Source organism: Geotrypetes seraphini, chromosome 1 (assembly GCF_902459505.1).
Source record: "Geotrypetes seraphini chromosome 1, aGeoSer1.1, whole genome shotgun sequence".
NCBI classification, from domain to species: Eukaryota; Metazoa; Chordata; class Amphibia; order Gymnophiona; family Dermophiidae; genus Geotrypetes; species Geotrypetes seraphini.
Window position 1 is genome coordinate 519,931,868 of NC_047084.1, and position 21,090 is coordinate 519,952,957.

Sequence of the window (21,090 nt, forward strand, 5' to 3'; positions counted from 1 at the left end):
TGAGGTTTGATTGTAATATATTTTTCACTAGCCCTATAAATCTTTAATCTGTAATGCGTTAAATGGGCATTAAAAAAAAGGTAACAAAATGAAGGCCAGAGTCCAAGACAGCTGTAGTATGAGAGATGGGAGGTGCAGGCATTAATTCACTGGACAAAATGTGGTACAGTATGTTGTCTAGGTAAGTATTATGTATTAATGGACAGTCTGGATGTGGGAAGGCAAGATGTGGTGCATTATGCTAGTACAGCTCAGTCTGCCTTCTCAGTAGCTGGTCCAGTCATGTGGATTATGCGATTATGTAGTAAAGACCTGCAGGGGCATAATCGAAAGGGACGCTTAAGTCCATTTGTGTCCAACTCGCAAGTCGTCCAAAGTAAAAAACAGCCTAGGACACATTTTTGAAAAATATGTCCAAAATTTTTTTTGTTTCGAAAATCATCTAATTATACATCCTACCGATCTGATCGTCCAAGCCGCTAAATCGTCCATCTTTATACCACATTTCTGTCCAACTTTTCGTCCAAGTCAAAAACGCCTAGAACAAGCCCTGTTGGACGTGGGAGGGGTCTGCAAAGTGATTTACTGAACACCCAGACATGGCACCTAAATAGTGGGGTACCTTACAGGACACTGCTGTGAACTTCACAAAAAGGGCGCCATGTCTTCTCCTCACTACAGCTCCCTTATAGGTCACGGTGAGCCCCCCAAACCACCTCCAGAATCCCCTAGACCCATTTATCTACCACCCCAATAGCCCATATGGCTGCAGGAGCCACTTATATGCCAGTAAAAAAGGGTTTTGGAGGTGTATAGGGGAGTGCACATGTTTCGGTATCAATGCAGTGATTACAGGGGCTTATGGGCATGGGTCCTCCTCTCTATGGGTCCCTAACCCACCCCAAGACGACTTAAGCTGCCTATGTGCTGGACGACTAGGCTTTCCTATGCCAGGCGGCCAGGTGATGATGGTCTGGAGGCTGAATTTTAAAGGTGTGATTAATATTTTTATGGAGGTGGGGGTGGGGTCGGTGATCACTGGGGTAGTGTGTGGGGGTCTGTTTTATGTGTTTTTAGTGCTTATCTGGTGAGTTTAGGTGGGTTTTTGTGACTTAGACCATGTTTTACGCTGCACAGTTTTGTAAAAGGGGGGATAAAATAGAAATAGATAGACAAAGTTTAAATTGAACCAGCAAGAAGCTGAACTCTGCATGCAATGCAACACCACAGAAATAGTGACACATGTCTCCTAAACAATAAATAAATAGAAAATTTTTGTTCTACCTTTGTCTTCTCTGGTTTCTGCTTTCCTCATCTTCATGTTACTCTCTTCCTTCCATCCACTGTCTGCCATCTCTCTGCCCCTATATGGCATCTTCTCTCCTTCTATGCTCCCATTGGTCTGGTATCTATCTCCTCTCCTTCCCCCCTGCTCTGGCATCTCTCTCTCCGCTCCCTTCCTCCTGTTCTTCCCTGGTCTTCCTTCTCAATTTATTTTCTGCCTCTGTCTAAATTCTTTTTTACTATTCAGTCCTAAATTTCCCTCTTTCACTGTGTCTACCTATAGCTTGCCACCTCTTTCCCTCACCCCTTCCAGTAACTAACTCTATCCTCTTCCCTCAATCCTGCATATGCCCTTTTTTTCTTTCTCCTCCCCACTTCCTTCCAGCATCTGCTCCCCCTTTCCCTCACACTTCCATTCAGCAGCTGTCCCTCCTCTCCCCCACACTTCCATTCAGTGTCTGTTTCCCTCTCTCTACCCCTTCCATCTACTGTTCACCCTCTATCTTGCTCCTTCCATTCATTGCCCTCTGTGATCTTCACCGGCAGGAGAAAGCCGCGAAGTAGCCTGTTTAGCACTGCGGCTGCCGACGCTACTGGAGGGAGGTTTGCTGCTCGGTCATTTCGCTTAAGTAAAGAGGGAGGGAGCAGTATAGAGACCGGGCCGGCTGTGCACCCCCCTAAGGCTGCATCCAGGGTGGACCGCCCCCCCACCCCCCCTTGGTACCCCACTGGTTAGATGCACAAGAAAGAGTTGTTAGATGCTGTTATTATAGCTTTATAATAATAATAATAATAATTTTATTTCTTATATACCGCTATACCAGAAGTTCAAAGCGGTTTACAACAGAGATACATACAGTCAGTGATTGAGATACAAGGTAAAAACATTCAATCTGATACAAGATAGAAACGTTTTAAATACTATTCAGATCAATACCAGTATTTATTTATTGATTGTTTGTTTATTTGAATGTGAGTATTTTTTTGTTATAAATTGTCTAGGTGGGTAATAAGTGCTTGAAATAAATAAAAATAGCTGATGGCCAGTTAGTGCTGAATATCAGCTTAACCAGTTATTGGCTGGCGTCCCAAAATAAAACCAAATTTTATCTTCCTCTGTAGGAATGGTAGAGATCAGCACCACAGTAGAAATTGAACATAATTGATAAAGTTATAAACAGCAGTGATAGAAGCAGGGTTGGGATATGGGGAAGGTGGCATTGATCTGAATAGTATTTAAAATGATAGAGTACCATAGAGAAGGATGACTGGGAGTTTGGGTGGGTCAGTTGGTCCTTACCTGCTGTCTTCTACTGTGATATTATGTAAGCTGTCGTTTTCTATTGGGTGAAGTATAATTAAGGAATTGAATATCTATGAAGAAAATTAGCATGTGAAATACCCACATTTTCCTTGGGGTTGTTGTGCAACCTCTTAATTTGGGTAGATTAGTGGTTTGTTATTGTATCCATGTGTCTGTATGGATGTTTCCTGGTAGCGGTTCATTTTTATTTTTCTGACTTGAAAAGGACAGCAGCCTGAGAACCTGGGGAACTCGGTTCGATATCCACTGCAGCTCCTTGTGACTCTGGGCAAGTCACTTAACACTCCATTGCCCCAGGTATATAATATGTAAACCACGTTGTAAGCACAGAAAAGTCAGTAATATCAAGTCCCATTCCCTTTGTTTAAGATGAAAACAAAGATATATGTATGTCTAAACTGGCTTAGATGCAGAATGCCATTTCATTTCTCTAAAATGTCATATTGATCTTTTGCAGACATTGATGAATGTTTAGTGAACAGGCTGCTGTGTGACAATGGCTTGTGTCGTAACACACCTGGAAGCTATGCGTGCACATGCCCCAAGGGTTATATTTTCAGGACAGACACTGACACCTGTGAAGGTAATGTGGTTATGTTCCTGGAGAAGCAATGAGGGTACCAAAGATATGTTGAACATTGTGTAAATTCCTATATTGTACACTGCAAAGCTCTGTGTGTCAGTATGGGTGGTATAGAAAGCCCCCGGATTATGATGTTGTACGTACTGGAGACAGAAAATGAATGTGATTGCATTCTTTACCAAGTTGCTTTCTTTTTGTAAGACATACCCTCAAGGAGGCATACATCATAAATACTAGGAAGTCATTTTTCAGTAAAACATTTTGGGAAATAATTGGAAACATCTATTCTAGAACTTTCTAATTATTTCTAAGATCTGATCTAGAATGAGGGGGAATATGTTGCTTTTTATGACTTTATTAGAATGAAAAGATGAAAAATTGTAGTTTTTCAAATTTTAAATAGGTAAATTGCAAAGGTGGAGGGGCATAATAAAAAACAAATCTAAGTCCCCTTTTGGCCTAAGGCCTTAAACGTTGAAAGTAGAAGCGGGGAAATTGTCCATTATAAAAAAAAAGTCCAAAAAGAGGTTTTTTTGATAATGGCCTGCCTCTACGTTCAGCTGTTTAAACGCCCGGACCACCACTACGTCTACACTAACACCATATAATCAACCTAAAAAAAGCCTAACTCCCAAATGCCCAAAACAAGAGCTTTTAGGCTTCACCTAAAAGCTGGATTCTGTAACCGGTGTCTATCAAAAACAACACCGGTTACAGAATCCCCCCCTACAACGATCCAGGCAGGAGGGAGCCCAAGCCCTCCTGCCCCGCGGCACTCCCCAACCACCCAACACAATCAGGGCAGGAGGGAGCCCAAGTCCTCCTGCCCTGGCGAACCCCGACCCCCCCCCACACTGACATCGGGGTCAAGCCCTCCTGCCCGGCGGCACCCTCACCCCCCTCCCACCGGCCAATTCCAATGGGGCCAGGAGGGAGCCCAAGCCCTCTTGGCCCGGTGACACCCCTTATCCCCCCACCCCCACTAAAATACAAACCCCCCGGCCAACTCCACGCTCCCCAACCCCCCTACCTTTAAATCGTTGGTCAGATGGATGGGTGCCAAGCCCGTCCGTCCGACAGGCCAGCCATCTGTTGAATGGCTGGCCTTAGGGCCTGATTGGCCCAGGTGGCTCAAATCCCATCCACAGGCGGGGCCTGAGATGCCTGGCCAACCGGAATAGGCCCAGTAGGCTTAGGCCCCTCCTGTGGGGCCTTCATTAAGTGCCTTCATTAAGGTTGATTGCTAAATCTAGTGCCTTCATTAAGGTTAATTGCTAAATCAAATGTGGAATGCCTCAAATGTGGAATGCCTTACCTGACGCTATCCATAAGATTCCAGTGTATTTACATTTTCACAAGTCCATGAAAACTTACTTTTTCCTGAAAGTCTTCGACATTTGAGGAGAGGAACTTGTGGTTAGTCTGTTTGAATTTTGTTTGATTTTAAGCTTATCCCAGGACAAGCAGGCAGCATATTCTTAACGCATGGGTGACGTCACCTACGGAGCCCCGGTACGGACATTTTTCACTAGAAAGTTCTAGTTGGCCGCACCGCGCATGCGCGAGTGCCTTCCCGCCCGACGGAGGAGTGCGTGGTCCCCAGTTTCTTCGTTTCCGCGGAGCGAAGAAGACGCATGTGGTTTCAACGGCCGTTGAAAACTTCCTTTTTGCCTTCCCGTTCGCGTTATTTTCTTGTTTTTTCTCTTTTTCCCTTCGGGTTTCTTTTTCCGTTCTAAATAGTAAAAAAAAAAAAAACAACTTTGTTTTTTCTTTATTTTTCAGGCCGGCCCCGGCGGGGCCTGTTGCCATCATACAAGCCTCCGGCTTTGATTTTGCGGAGGCTGTGTTTCCCTTCATGCCCCCTCAACCGGGCTTTAAGAAGTGCCAGCGGTGTGCACGCCCGATCTCTCTCACTGACCCACACAATTGGTGCCTACAGTGTTTGGGTCCAGAGCATCGGGCTGACACCTGCACCCGCTGTGCCACTCTTAAGAAACGCACCTTAAAAAATCGGCAGATCCAGCAGAACATCCTTTTCGGTACCGGATCTGCTATGGAGACTGCCGCGACGTCGACGGTACCGCAAAAGACGGCACCGACCACTTCGACGACGCCCGATCCTTCCTCGGGGTCGCTGGCACCAGGTAAGCCGACTAAGAAGCCTTCCACCTCCCTTGAGCGCCCACCTGCCACAGTGGCGACGCCGGTCCTCCCGGCCTCACGCCGACCCCGCAAACGCTCCGCCCCGATCTCGGTTAGTGCCTCGTCATCGGCCTCCTCATCGCCGGGGCGTGGAGCAGCACCTATGGAACCGAAAAAGAAAAAAGCGGTACCGGTGCCATCCCTGGATGACCGCATCGCAGCCATACTCCAAGACAAATTGCAGGAACAGCTGCAGCAACAACTCCAGCACCTGCTACCGACCCTATTGGCACCACTTCTTTCGGTACCAGACCGGCCCGAGCCTCGCACCATCCCACCGGTGTCCACCCCCTCGGTGCCACTCAACACTTCCATGCCAATCCTCTCGGCTGAACCACTCCGTTCTCGTCCTGTGGTACAGACCCGCTCTGAGGTCGATCCTCCTCGGGACCAGGAAGGGCACCGGTCTCCCCGGGACCCAGAACGGCACCACTCTTCCCGGGACAGGGGTCAACACCGGTCTTCCTCTCCCGGTACCGTCTCCATGCGCTCTGGCAAGTCTCTTTCTAAGACCCGCCACACCGAGCCTTCCACCCCGCCATCTCGGCGTGCGCACACTGATATCAGGGACCCGGACTTATGGGAAGAATCCCCACCCGGTACCGAGGAGGACGCATCATCCAAAGACGAGGAACCCTCAGTGCCCGATACCACTTCCAAGCCTGAGTAATCCTCTTTCACCAAATTCCTCAGGGAGATGTCGGCGGCTCTTTCTATTCCTTTAGAGTCCAACTCCAAAAAGTCCCAGGCCTTTCTGGATGCCTTGGACTTTGAACAACCTCCCAAAGAATTCCTCAAGTTACCCATCCATGACATACTGCGGGAAACTTTTTATAAAAATTGGGAAAATCCACTCACTGTTCCCGGAGCTCCTCGTAAGCTTGACAGCCTATACAGGGTCATCCCAATTCCGAGTTTTGACAAACCTCAATTGCCCCATGAGTCTCTCCTAGTTGAGTCTACATTAAAGAAAACTCAGGGCTCCAGTGTTTATGCCTCCACCCCTCCTGGCAGAGAAGGCAAAACGATGGATAAGTTTGGCAAACGCCTTTATCAAAATGCCATGCTAGCCAACAGGGCGAATAATTACACATTTCACTTCTCATTTTATATGAAGTATCTCGTACAACAACTATCCGCCCTACAAAAATGCATCCCTGAACGCAAAGTTCCACTCTTTCAACAACAAATTTCCAGCCTCCTTCAACTGCGGAAATTCATGGTGCGCTCTATTTATGATTCATTTGAGCTGACCTCCCGAGCGTCTGCCATAGCTGTTGCCATGCGACGTCTGGCCTGGTTGAGGGTATCTGATCTTGACATCAACCACCAAGACCGCCTAGCTAACGCACCCTGTCTTGGGGACGAACTTTTTGGGGAGTCCCTGGATTCGACCACCCAGAAGCTCTCAGCACATGAGACCAGATGGGACACTCTGGTAAAACCTAAAAAGAAGGCTCCACCTGCTCGTCCTTATAGACCACAGTCCTCTTACCAGCGCAGGTTCTCGGCCAGGCCTCTCAACCCGCCCCAAGAGCAGCCTCGCAGACCTCGTCAACAACAACACACTCAGGCTCGCTCTCAATCTCACCAACCTGCCAAGCCTCTTCCTCCGTCAAAACCATCTCAGCCCTTTTGATTCCTTTCTCCAGGGCATAGCCAGTCTTCCACCATCATTACCTCTTCCTCAGCCAATCGGAGGACGTCTCCAACTCTTCCTCAACCGTTGGGAGGTCATCACATCAGACCTGTGGGTCCTCAACATCATCCGCCACGGCTACTCTCTCAACTTCCAGACTCTTCCACCAGACAACCCTCCTATAGAGTCTGCGTCCCACTCCTCCCAGTCCCTTCTCCTCCTAAGGGAGGTCCAATCCCTCCTTCTCCTCAATGCCATCGAAGAGGTTCCCACAGACCAAAGGGGTCAGGGATTCTACTCCCGCTACTTCCTGGTTCCCAAGAAGACAGGAGACCTTCGTCCCATCCTCGATCTCCGGGACCTCAACAAGTGTCTGGTCAAGGAAAAGTTCAGAATGCTCTCCCTGGCCACGCTTTATCCTCTTCTCTCTCAACACGGCTGGCTATGTTCCCTGGACCTCAAAGAGGCTTACACTCACATTCCAATCCATCTGAATTCACGTCGCTACCTCCGATTTCAGATACAGCACCGCCACTATCAGTACAAGGTGCTACCCTTTGGCCTCGCATCATCGCCCAGGGTGTTCACCAAGTGCCTTATTGTGGTGGTGGCCTTTCTCAGGTCTCACAACCTCCAGGTGTTCTCCTACTTGGACGATTGGTTGGTAAAAGCACCTACGTCTCCACTTGTGCTACAAGCCACTCAGTACACCATCTCAAGTTTCAAGTTTCAAGTTTACCTTTATTTGATGAATCGCTTATCATAAAATCTAAGCGATGTACAGTTAAAAAACCATCAGAGTGTGGTAATAAAATTTAGGTTACAAGGTCACTTAAGAGACAGACATACATTTAATTTAATAAAATCACTTTTGGGACAAACGAAGATTGACAAACAGAAAAGGGTGGGAAGAGAGGGGAGAAGTTACAATCTTGTTATTTGTTAGAGTTTGACATCAAAGGATAAAAACAAATAAGGTAATAATGGGTTAAGAGAAAAAAAGAAGAATACAGATACCTATAAGGACAATGTTTTATAAGTCAAATGCGTCCTGGAATAAGTATGTTTTAAGATTTTCTTAAATACCACAAGGTCGGTTTCGTTTTTAATAAAATTTGGGAGGGCATTCCATAATGTGGGAGCTTTTACTGAGAATATATCATTGCGTCTAGTACCTATGATTCTTAGCGATGGGACTGAAAGTAAATTAGATGAAGAAGATCTTAAAGAACGAGCAGAATTGTGTGGGACAATCATTTTTGAAATAAATTGAGGTTCATTGGTGCTTAACGTTTTATAGACTAAAAATAATATTTTAAAGGTAATTCGATGGGTTATGGGCAGCCAGTGTAATTTAATTAGTAAAGGGGAAACGTGATCGAATTTCTTTGCATTAAATATTAATTTAACTGCTGTATTTTGGATAATTTGGAGACGTCTGTTTTCTTTTTGAGTTATGTTAATTAGGAGAGCGTTACAATAGTCCAGTTTAGAAATGATGAGAGAATGGATTAAGATATTGAGAGATTTAGTTTCCAAGAAAGTAGAGATCGAACGTAGAAGCCGTAATCTGTAGAAACAGGTTTTAACTATTGCACTGATGTGATCATGAAAGGATAAATCAACATCGATTATTACACCGAGGATTTTCAATTTGGGTACTGATTCTAATGGAATATTGTCAAGTTTGAATGGTGTTTTTTGAAGTATGTCTCCCTTCCAAGTAAAAAGCATGGTTTTTGTTTTTTGAGTGTTTAAAGCTAATTTGTTATTGTTTAACCATGTTTTCATTTTTTCTAATTTGTTAGTAATAGTATTTATTTCTTCAATGTTTTCTGGATTAAGAGGATGCAGTAGTTGAATATCGTCTGCATATGAAAAGGTTGTAAATCCTAATGACTGAGACATGGTGATAAATGGGGATAAGAAAATATTAAATAGCAGAGGGGATAATATAGATCCTTGTGGAACACCAGAAGATAAGGAAAAATTATCGGAGTAGGACTCATTAAATTTAACTCTCATGGTTCGGTTTGAAAGAAAGGATGTTAGCCAATGTAAGATTTGGCCGTCAATCCCTAATGATTGTAGACGGTTGAGAAGAATTTCGTGGTCTATGGTATCGAAGGCTGCAGTTAAGTCTAAGGAAAAGAGTGCTACGGATTTGTGATGGTCCAGAAAGTAGTGAATATTTGTAACAAGGCCAATCATCGAATATTCGGTGTTGTGATATTTTCGAAAACCTGTTTGGTTGGGGTGTAATGCGTTAGTGGATTCGATGAATTCTGAAAGCTGTTCGAAAACCAGTTTTTCCGTTAATTTCATTAGAAATGGTAGGTTTGATATGGGACGGTAGTTGGATGAGTCATCTAGACTAGATTTGAAGTCTTTTACGATTGGTGTAACAGTAGAGGATTTCCAAGTACTAGGTACAGTAGCAGAAGAAAAACTTTTTAGTATAAGTGATAGAATAAATGGACCAAAATTTGAAAAAAATTTTTTTAGGTAAAATGGAGGAATTAGTTCCATAGGAGAACCTTTTAGGTTAATTGACTTAAGATGTCTTTCAATATCGTTTATGGTTGGAGTTCTGAAATTTGAGCATTTGGATGTTGGAATGAAATTTTCTGTGGATAAGTTTTCGCAATTAGAAGAGGTTACTATATTAGTCGAGAATGTTTGTCTTATTTTCGATATTTTTTAGCAGAAATGGTCTGCAAGTTCTTGTGATGTTAATATTGATTTTTGCATTGATGTGTTTTTATTTCTTTTTTCCGGGTTAACAAATTTTAGAATGTTAAAGAGGGCAGAAGAATTTTTGGCCTTTTGAATTTTATTATTATAGTAAGATTTTTTTTCTTGATTGATTTCACTTTTATAATAAAGAGAAGTGTCCCTAAATTTTTGAAGGTTGAAAGGAGTTTTAGCAGAACGCCATTTCCTTTCTGCAGCACGAAGTTGCTTTTTTATTAAAGATAGCTTTTTAGAGTACCACGGATTTTTTATTCTTCTATTGACTATTGTTTTCGTTATTATTGGTGTTTTAATATTTAATATAGATTCTAGGTTAGAATTCCAATAATGGAGTTGGTCTTCAATAGTTTCAAATGATGGAATAGTGATAGAGGGACTGAATATAGAAGAAATGTCAGAGCTTTCTAAATGAGAAAAATCCCTATATGAGACTGTTTTAGTTTGAATAGAGTGGTTTAATGTCTTTTGATTGGGGAAATAAAGATTTAAAGCGATTAAGCAATGATCAGACCAGGGAATGGAAAGAATGTTCGGAATCGAGTGGGATAAGGATTGAGAAGCAGGGATAAGGATCATATCTAATGTATGTTTGGCTTGATGAGTGGGTTCATGTATTAGTATTTGCAAGTCAAGGTCTTTGAACAAATTGATGGTTTCCAAGGTTTGTGGGTTATTGTAATTATCAAAATGGATATTAAAGTCACCAAGAATGGTTGGACAGTTAGCTGTTGAGCAAAAATCAAAGAGTAGATTATGAAGTAGAGATAGTTTTGAGTAGTCAATTGGAGGGGGGATATATAGTAAAAGAAAGTCAGTGTTGTTTAAAGAGTTTGCTTTGAAGTGAAGATATTCAATAGTGGAATTGTTAACTGATTGGTCCTGAAGTTTAATTAGGTTTTTAAGAAAGATTATGGCTAGCCCCCCGCCTTTACGTTTATGGCGATGGTTCCAAACAAAATCGTAGTTGGGGGGACAGCAGAAGGAAAGATATGCTTCTTCCCCTTCGGATAACCATGTTTCAGTTATGGGGTTCGAGATCAACTGCCCCAAGTCGCATCTGCTTCCCACACAGCGACTTCAGTTTATTGGAGCCGTTCTCGACACCACTCTCATGAGGGCGTTTCTCCCCTCCGACCGCCAACGGACCCTGCTCCACCTCTGCCGCCAGGTGCTCCTTCATCACTCCATTCCAGCTCGACAGATGATGGTCCTCCTGGGCCACATGGCCTCGACGGTCCATGTGCTTCCTCTGGCGCGACTCCACCTCAGGACACCTCAATGGACTCTAGCCAACCAATGGTCACAGACCACCGATCCTCTTTCTCATCCCATCTCTGTGACATCGTCTCTTCAGCAATCTCTTCAATGGTGGTTGAACTCATCCAATCTTTCCAGGGGTCTACTCTTTCATCTACCCCCTCACTCCATGATCATAACCACAGATGCCTCCCCCTATGCATGGGGAGCTCACCTGGGAGAACTTCGCACTCAGGGACTCTGGACCCCTCAGGAGCGTCAACATCACATCAATTTCCTGGAACTCAGGGCCATGTTCTATGCCCTCAAGGCCTTCCAGCACCTTCTCTACCCTCAGGTTCTTCTCCTGTGCACAGACAACCAAGTCGCCATGTACTACATAAACAAGCAAGGCGGCACCGGATCTACCCTCCTCTGTCAGGAGGCCATCCGCATCTGGACCTGGGCCACGGCCCGCAGTCTCTTCCTCAAGGCTGTCTATATCCAGGGCGAACTGAACTCCCTGGCCGACGATCTCAGCCGCATCCTTCAACCTCACGAGTGGACTCTGGATCCCCCCACACTCCGCTCCATCTTTGCTCAGTGGGGCACCCCTCAGGTGGACCTCTTTGCAGCTCCTCACAACCATCAGCTGCCCCAGTTCTGTTCCAGACTCTTCTCTCCTCATCGTCTGGCCCCGGATGCATTCCTGCTCGACTGGACGGATCGGTTCCTCTATGCCTTTCCTCCACTACCTCTGATGTTGCGGACGTTATTCAAACTCCGCAGGGACAAAGCCACCATGATTCTCATCGCCCCTCGGTGGCCTCACCAACACTGGTTCTCCCTCCTACTCCAGCTCAGCTCCAGGGAGCCCATTCCTCTTCCTGTGTTTCCTACTCTACTTACACAGCAGCATCAGTCTCTACTGCATCCCAATCTGTCCTCGCTCCACCTGACAGCTTGGTTTCTCTCGGGCTGACCTCTCCAGAGAATCTCTCTCAGCCTGTCCGTCGCATCCTGGATGCCTCAAGGAAACCGGCCACCCTCCAATGTTACCATCAGAAGTGGACCCGGTTCTCTTCTTGGTGTCTGCTTCATCACCACGATCCCACCTCATTGGCGGTGGAAACCGTACTGGACTATTTGCTCTCTCTCTCCGACGCTGGCCTCAAGTCGACCTCAATCAGAGTCCACCTCAGTGCCATCACTGCGTTCCATGAGCCTATCCTCGGAAAACCTCTTACGGCCCATCCCCTGGTTTCCCGGTTCATGAAAGGCCTCTTCAATGTCAAACCACCACTGAAGCCTCCTCCAGTCGTCTGGGACCTGAATGTGGTTTTATCAGCACTCATGAAACCTCCGTTTGAGCCTCTTGCCACAACTTCACTCAAATTTCTTACATGGAAGGTGCTTTTCCTCATTGCCATCACCTCTGCCAGGAGGGTTAGTGAGCTGCATGCACTGGTTGCCGACCCACCTTTCACTGTTTTTCACCATGACAAGGTGGTTCTGCGTACCCATCCTAAATTCCTTCCCAAGGTGGTCTCGGACTTTCATCTCAACCAGTCCATTGTGTTGCCTGTCTTTTTCCCTAAGCCCCATTCTCATCCTGGGGAACAGGCATTGCACACGCTGGACTGTAAGCGTGCCCTTGCTTACTACCTTGACCGTACCAGTGCTCACCGCTCATCTCCTCAGCTCCTTTTGTCCTTCGACCCTAACCGTCTAGGTTGTCCTGTCTCCAAACGGACGCTTTCCAACTGGCTTGCTGCCTGCATTGAGTTCTGTTATGCTCGGGCCGGTCTCTCACTGGAAGGTGCTGTCACGGCCCACAGGGTCAGAGCTATGGCTGCTTCTGTGGCTTTCCTCCGTTCCACGCCCATCGAGGAAATCTGCAAGGCTGCCACTTGGTCCTCAGTTCACACATTCACTACTTACTACTGTCTGGATACCTTCTCCAGACGGGATGGGCACTTCGGCCAATCTGTATTACACAATTTATTTTCCTAATGGCCAACCATCCCTCCTCCCTCTCTGTTAGCTTGGAGGTCACCCATGCGTTAAGAATATGCTGCCTGCTTGTCCTGGGATAAAGCATAGTTACTTACCGTAACAGGTGTTATCCAGGGACAGCAGGCAGATATTCTTACGACCCACCCACCTCCCCGGATTGGCTTCTTAGCTGGCTTATCTTAACTGGGGACCACGCACTCCTCCGTCGTGCGGGAAGGCACTCGCGCATGCGCGGTGCGGCCAACTAGAACTTTCTAGTGAAAAATGTCCGTACCGGGGCTCCGTCGGTGACGTCACCCATGCGTTAAGAATATCTGCTTGCTGTCCCTGGATAACACCTGTTACGGTAAGTAACTGTGCTTTTTGGATTGTAGATGGTTATTGTAAAGAATTTATAGAATGATGTTTTGTTAGACTGTTATTGAATGTGCATATATATTGTAACCCACATAGATTGGTAGATATGTGGGATATAAGCCTTTTTAAGAATAAATAAATAAATAATAAAAATAGTAGGGAAACTTGGCAAAACTGCTTTGGAGACTCATTAGGAATGCCACCATTTTGAAGGCTCCGATGACCTCCTAGCTGTACTCATCATATTTGAACTTAAAAAAATCACATCCTCTTTCCTTTATTATAATTTTTTTTCATAAGTTTCATTCCATTCCATTAAATTTTAAGGGAGTTATTTTGCCCTACAATAGACAGAGAGACATACATATATTGACCAGTTTTGTATAATTCTTTCCTACTTCCTTTAGGAAGAATAATAAGTAGGGAAAGCATTTGGAATATATTTCATGCAATTCTTTCCAACCTCACTATATATTTGTTTTACTTTCCAGTTCCTGCATATATCCAACTTGAAGCAGGTCACAAAAAAAGGGCTGGGAATATCCCAGGAAATACTGCATGATATATAAAGAATTAACCCCCCTCCCCTTTTTACAAAACCACGCAAGCTGGCGCTCTGAATGCTCATAGAGTTCCTATGAGTATCGGAGCAGTGCAGAGCATTCAGTGCGCCGGCTGGAGCTAAAAACCTCTTCTGTGTTTTTGTAAAAAAAAAAAAAAAAAGGGTGGGGGGTAAATGAATTAATAATTAACCATCAATCCAATATTCTCTAAACAAAAAATGTTTGAACTGCTCTTCTAAATTACAAGTAATCTATTAAATATTTACTTTCAATAGGAAGGGAATTCCAAATTAAAATCATTCGATACACGAATGAGGAGATAACATGTTTATGAGACCAAATTACTTTGACTGTTGGAAGATGTAAGCTCATCTAGTTCCTAAGATAATAGTGAGAGTTACCATGAGATATTAAAACAGAACCTACTAAATAAGCTGGGGTTGAACCACATAATATTTTTAAAGTAATCATACAGATCTTAAATTATATATGAGCCTCAATCGGGTGGCAATGCAATCAGACAAAGAAAGGAGTTACTCTGTCAAATCTGTTAGCAGAAAAAAATAACAGTTGTGTTCTGAATCATCTGAAAATTTTTAACATAACTTTTGAGCAACTAACATAAATACTATTACTGTAATCCTGTTGAGATGATAATAATGCCTGAACTCTCAAGGCAAATCTAGGTAAACCAAAATATTTCCTACTGTATATGGGTTAATGAATTTCTGCGTTGCCTATGGGCTTATGTGTGCGTTTATTTGTATATGGCAATATGAAGTATGTACAGTAGATTGTGGTTGAATGTTTGCGTAGTATGGATAATTAGGTTTTGGGATGAGGACAGTTTGTGGATTGGTGGGTCAGTTCCAGGGGGATATTTTCCTGAATTGAGCATTAAGGAGGTGAAGAGTCAAGACTGAGATAGAGTGAATAAGAGAATATTTAAAAACCAAGGATATGGAGAGAAGATTAAATGAGAAATCGGGTGTAGTGGAGAGCAACTGAGGGAGGCTTTTATTCTGATATATAGGATGCTCCTAAAATTTTCTCTTAAACATTTCTAGCGGTCTACCCAGAGCAGTTTATCTGAGTGATAAAGAATGTGACCTGGTTCCTAATTTTGACTAAGATTTCAACAGCACTTGGTTAAGTGGTTAATACCATGTTGCATGTTTTTCTTGGCGTCGTCTTATATATTTTGAATATGGAACTGCTGAATTTTTCATATGTCCTGCCAGTGTGGTTACTGCATTTATAGGCAATCATATTTTCCTGAAATGAACTGCATTTCTAATCATGTCTGTCTCTTATGGGTTATAGATATAAATGAATGTGAGAGCAACCCATGTGTCAATGGCGCCTGCAGGAATATTCTTGGTTCTTTCAACTGTGAATGTTCACATGGCAGTAAGCTGGACTCAACTGGGCTGATCTGCATTGGTAAGCCTATTGTTTCTTCAGAGCTTATATTCAAAGTAGCTGAACTAAGAATCCTCTGTAAAGAGAGTTGACCTAAGCACCTAAGTTAGGAGAATTTTCATGCTAGTTTAGGAGCCCTTTTACTAAAATGTGTTAGAATCTGGGCTCAGCATATGGTAATGTGGGATTTTACCATACACTAAGCTCAGATTTAATGCAGCACTTTTCAAGATTACATTTTTTATTAATAATAATAATAATAATAATAACTTTATTCTTGTATCCCGCAATACCATGGAAGTTCAATGCGGTTAACAATAGAAGAGACTGTACATTTACAGCGATGATACATATTACAGTGTTATTACATTTACAAAGATGTTACATAAATAGCAGTAATAAAAAGGCATATACTAAAGAAGAGACTGTACGTATACAGCGATGTTCCATGTTAAAGCGGTGGTACATTTACAGTGATGTTAAATATGAGGCTATGAAAAGGCAGGGCAATTAGATAAAACAGAGCTTGAGAAAGAGAGGCCATAGTGGCTTGGGAGGGGGGCGTAGTCAGAGGGAATGGAGGCATGTCGAGGTCATTAGTGCACAGGACCTGCATGGAGTTAATGTGGGAAATTCTATAAATGGCACTTAAAAGTTAGGCACTCTGAAGTAGTTTATCTACTAATTTGGACCTGGGATTTGTACCATTGATTGGAGAGCAATTGTATTTGCCTCTCTTGGATGTAAAGCCACTTCAGAATTATTTGTTTCCTTAATTAGCTCTTCCTAGTCATTCAGTTTTGGTGAATTTGACACATGTACATGTAAGTTACTGACACTTGTCACTTACTTGTTTAGAATTTTTTTGTAGATGATAGATTCAGTCCAATTCCCTGTTTCCTATCTTTTTTAAACCAGATACCAGTCCATAGTAAGTAGGATGTTGCCTCTTATCTTGTGGCTTTTTAATTTCCTTTTAAGAATTGGTGCCAAGTCCAAGTCCATCGCTTTGCCTTCCAGGGACTTTTAGAAGGCCTGCATTGCTACCCAAAATGGTTCTCAGTTCCAATCTGTTGATGGGCCAGTTTCTCTGAGAGGGCAACCAGCGGGACTAAACTGGGCAACCCTCGCATCCATCGTTAGTATCACCCAAGAAGAAATACAGAGAGGTAATCCCTTGGACAGCATCTCTGGCCGGAGCCACTAGCGCAGACTGTGACAGGCTGTTGCCATCCAAGGCAACTGCATTTGGAGCAGATCCGTTTGCGGAGACCAGAGGAATAGTAGTGCACTCTGAAGAGAATGTAGTCTAGCTTTCACCCAATGCACCACATCTGTGGTCGCTAAAATGGACCCCAGCAACTGCAGGTAGTACCATGCCGTAGGAGCTGGTGCTGCCAGGATCTCCGGAATCTGGCATCTTAGCTTCAGTTTGCATACTTCTAGAAGGAAAACATAGCTCTCTGCTGTGTTGAAAAGAATCCCCAGGTACTCCAGGGATTGGACCCTGTCCAAGTGATTTCTAGAAATTGATAATTCATCCCAGGTCCTGAAGGAGCTGGACAACTTGTGCCACTGCCTGGCGACCTTCACCTTTGGATGGGGCTCTGATTAACCATTCAACCAAGAATGGATCCCTGCTTTGTGTAGGTGTGCTGCAGCAACCATCATCACCTTTGTAAAGGTGTGAGGTGCCATTGCTAACCTGAAGGGGAACGCCAAAAACTGGGAATGCCTCTCCAGTATATGGAACCTAAAAATCTTTCTGTGTTCTAGGAAAATGGTAATATCTAAGTAAGCCTCCATCAGTTCTAGCGAGGCTAGGATGAAAAGAAACCTCAACTTATTTGCAGAAGAAAAAACTGGGGAGCCGAGGCACTGCCCAGTGACACAAGGAGGTGGAGTTGAAAAATGTAGATGATGCCTTCTGCAATTCTCACGGGTGAAAGGAAGAAACCCAATTGTCAAGACCCATGTCTCTTTTGCACTAGAATATTTCAATATGAAAATACATAATCAGATTAATAAAGGAAAAACAATTTGGAAATTGTTACAAGTTCACAATAAATTAGGAAACAGGAGATCAAATAATAAAAGGAAAAAAAGAATGAACTTCAATCACTCTTAATACAAGAAAGTACCTAGAATTTAGACAAAATTAATAATTTGGAGCTTTCTGGAATCCTACTGCTGAGGTCCCACCACTGCAGTCAAAGGAGAACTATGGTCTAGCTATTACTATCTTATCACTCAAAACATGGTCAATTGAAAAGGATCAAGGAAAACATATATTTTAGACTAGTATTTAACCACACATTTGCATGGAAAACTTCAAGGAAAACAAACCCCACAAAGCCAAACCCAGGATTTCATAAAAAAAACTGCCTACACTGTCTTTGTATGGCCTTTGTAGCATCTAGAAAAACTTGTACAGTAGAATCTCAGTTATCCAGCACCCACGGAAATTGGTGGATACCGGTTAACTGTTTTTCTGGTTAATTGAGAGTATGTTAGAAACCTTGTCTAATACAACACACAAAAAAAGGGAAATCCAAATACACAATTAAAAATAATAACACCCACAAAGAAGGGTAAACTCCTGCAGAACTGGGAAAAATACTTTTTTATTTCAAATGAAAGACCTGACACTGCCAGTGTTTTGGCTCTTGGCCTATCTTATGGGTCTTTTAAATCATCATGCAATTTTCTTTTTTGGAATTGCTCGTCCCAACTTCAAATTAAACTGCTTCCGATGACAAATGCTTCCCACAGTCACTATTAGACCAGTGCTACTCTAAGAAAACTAGTATTTAACCACACAGTTGCATGGAAACTTCAAGGAAAACAAACCCCCACAGAGCCAAATCCCAGGGTTTCATCAAAAGAAACTGTCTACAGTGTCTTTGTATGGCCTTTGTAGCATCTAGAAAAACTTGTAAGGTAGAATCTCAGTTATCCGGCACCCACAGGGATTGGTGGATACCGGATAACTGGTTTTTCTGGTTAATTGAGAGTGTGTTAGAAATCTTGTCTAACATGCTCTAAATTCCCCCTCCCACTCCTGCCCTGAAGCACCAGTGTGGCAATGCTCCTGTGCCACAAAGCTCTCCTCCTTCCTCCCTCACTCAAGCCTCCTGACTGGCCTCCTGACAGGCTGCACTCGGATAAGGGAGGGAGTGAAGGAGTTCATTGTTCAGGACTGCCGCCTGCTACTGCCACATTGGGGCTTGAGGACAGGAGGAGGTCTTTGCAACTCAGGACCACTATTGCTTCGGGTTGGGAGGGAGGGAGGGGAGGTCGTAGCTGATTGGGGGCTTGAGGAAGAGAGGGAAGATTTGCGGCTTAAGACGTTGCCGCTGGTGCTTCAGGGTTTTTTTATTTTTTCCACTGGTGATTTTTTTGCCAGTTGTGTGATAGTCCTGGCTAACCGAGTATACTGTTTTCTTTATAAATAACAGTAGACGAAAACTTCTAAAAATAGGTGGTAAACTTTGTACCAGACAGTTTTTGAATTTTTGAACATTGGCTTAGTTGTTTACAGTAGAGACTTCACGAATGTCTGTAGTGTTACTTTGGTAATCTCTTTGATCCTCACTGTTATGTGCGGTATTGTCAGACAGACTTAAAGATCTCAGTGTGTATACTTTGGACAGAAGAAGGGAAACAGTATATTGACATTTTAAATACATCTATGGCAAAAATGCACAGGAGGTCAGTCTTGTTCAGTGGAAGGGAAACTCTGGAATGAGGGGGCATAGGATGAGGGTGAAAGGGGACAGACTGAGAAGTAATCTGAGGAAATACTTCTTCAGAGAAAGGGTGGTGAATTCATGGAATGGCCTCCTAGTGGAGGTGGTGGAGACAAAGACAGTAATTCACCGTGTTTGGAACAAGTATATAGGATCTCTAAGGGAGAGGAAGGTACAGTATATGGCATGGCCAGGCAGACTGGATAGGCCACATGGCCTTTATGGTCTGCATTCTCAAAAAATCACCGAAAATTAGGTACCAGTAGGTACCTAGAATGCACTTGCCGGCCCCTAATTTAAATGTTTTAATTGGTTTTAAGTGGCATGCTAATTAGTTGTGTCATTAAAAAACAATTAAAAACTCATTAAAAATAAGTATCACTAGGCACTCTCTGGGACTGGCACCTAGTGCCATCAAACCTGGAAGTGGATGTTTTTCGGGGCGGCACTGGACTTTGGTGTCAGTAGGTGCCACTGGCCACGATTCTGCAAGGACCCTAGGCACTGGAAATGTAGGTCTATAAAACCCTGACCTACGTTTCCAGCGCCTAGGGTCCTTACTAGGCGCCACTATCCCCGATTCTTGAAGTGACACCTGTCTGTGATTGACATGCAGCAGGGGGTGCTGGTTTTCTAAAAACCTGCTGCAACAAGTGCCGCTTACAGAATCAACCCCTATATCCCTTCATTTTTCTTTGTTTCTATGACCTACACTATAGTTTAGTTTATAGTTTATGGATTTTATTTATAGTCCGCCTCTAACAAGGCGGATCACAAAATCACATACATAATAAAAATCAAAAATCATACATATAAAATTAAACCACATAACACTTTACCCTTGAACTATAATGTACCTTTTCTTCCAGATGGCAACGAATTCTTTCAGCACCCATACTTCATTTGACAAAATAGGTGCCGTGTCAGCATTTTTTACATAGGCCAGAAGTATTCTAAATTGATATCTTGACTCACAGATGTCATTATAGATGTAGTGCTTAGTGCGTAGTATTGGCATGCCCAAATTGCAGTGCCCTGTTATAGAATTGCTCCCTATCTGGATAAATTTGGTCAGAAAAATAACTGGGTTTTTTTTTAGTTTGTTTTATTCATATTTTAAAGTAGTAACATCCTTACTAGAATAATTTCAAAATACATAAACCTTTATATCACAAAATATATCAGCAGAGTAATTGACAACTGTGAAAGAGTTGGATCAAAGATTTGTATTTCCAGACAAATGGTAAGATTAACGTATCTGTTGGGTTCCAAAGATTTTTGACACCCTGAAATGACTTACATTTTTTTCAGCTGCATATGATTTGTATCAGTTGAAGGGGCAAACTGTGTGTTCCACCCAAAAAAAATATGATTAAGGAACCTGGTATTTTTCCAATCTTTCAAAATTTGTTCTATCCTTATAGTAAACAGGAAACCAATAAGTTTAGGTTTATGGCTTGAAATGATAAAGCAGGGATGTAAGAAACATAATATAATCATATCATACATAAGATTTTGGAAACATTGAAAGCAAAATAGCTGTTTCAACTTTACTAGAGATCTATGCAGATAGCAATTGAACACGTCTACTATCTGGATAGCAGGGGCACTCGCCACTTTACCCAAATATTCAGTGTGGCTAAATATCCATAGAGTGGCACTGAGAACCCATGTTTTAACTTAACTACCATGGCTGGCATTTAAGAAAAGCTGACCATGATAGATTAATATTACATGATAACTTTTTAGTAGTTGATTTTTTTTCTTTCTTTCAGCATGTCTCAGATTTCATTAAAATCATTAACATTCAGTGAAAAAAGAAAGTCAAGAGCTGACAAAAGGCAGAGAAATGGGAATAAGAGGTCTTATTCCCTCCTCTACCCCTCCTCATGACCTTTGATATAACTAGCAATAAATATGTTTATGCTTCCAGTCAAACTGTCAGGATGAGTAACTTTGGG

At 43.1% G+C, this 21,090-nt stretch overlaps 1 protein-coding gene across 3 annotated transcripts in view; it reads left to right on the forward strand.

Moving 5' to 3' along the window:
• FBN2 (fibrillin 2) overlaps window positions 1-21,090 on the forward strand; it is a 617,508-nt gene that overhangs the window by 338,720 nt on the left and 257,698 nt on the right. For all 3 annotated transcript variants that reach the window (XR_004537713.1, XM_033928968.1, XM_033928969.1), the window contains 2 exons: window positions 3,066-3,191; window positions 15,282-15,401. Coding sequence is in view for 2 of the 3 variants with exons in the window: in XM_033928968.1 (XP_033784859.1) it covers window positions 3,066-3,191; window positions 15,282-15,401 (246 nt within the window). In the remaining variant the exon portion in view is untranslated. The remainder of the gene's footprint in view (window positions 1-3,065; window positions 3,192-15,281; window positions 15,402-21,090) is intronic.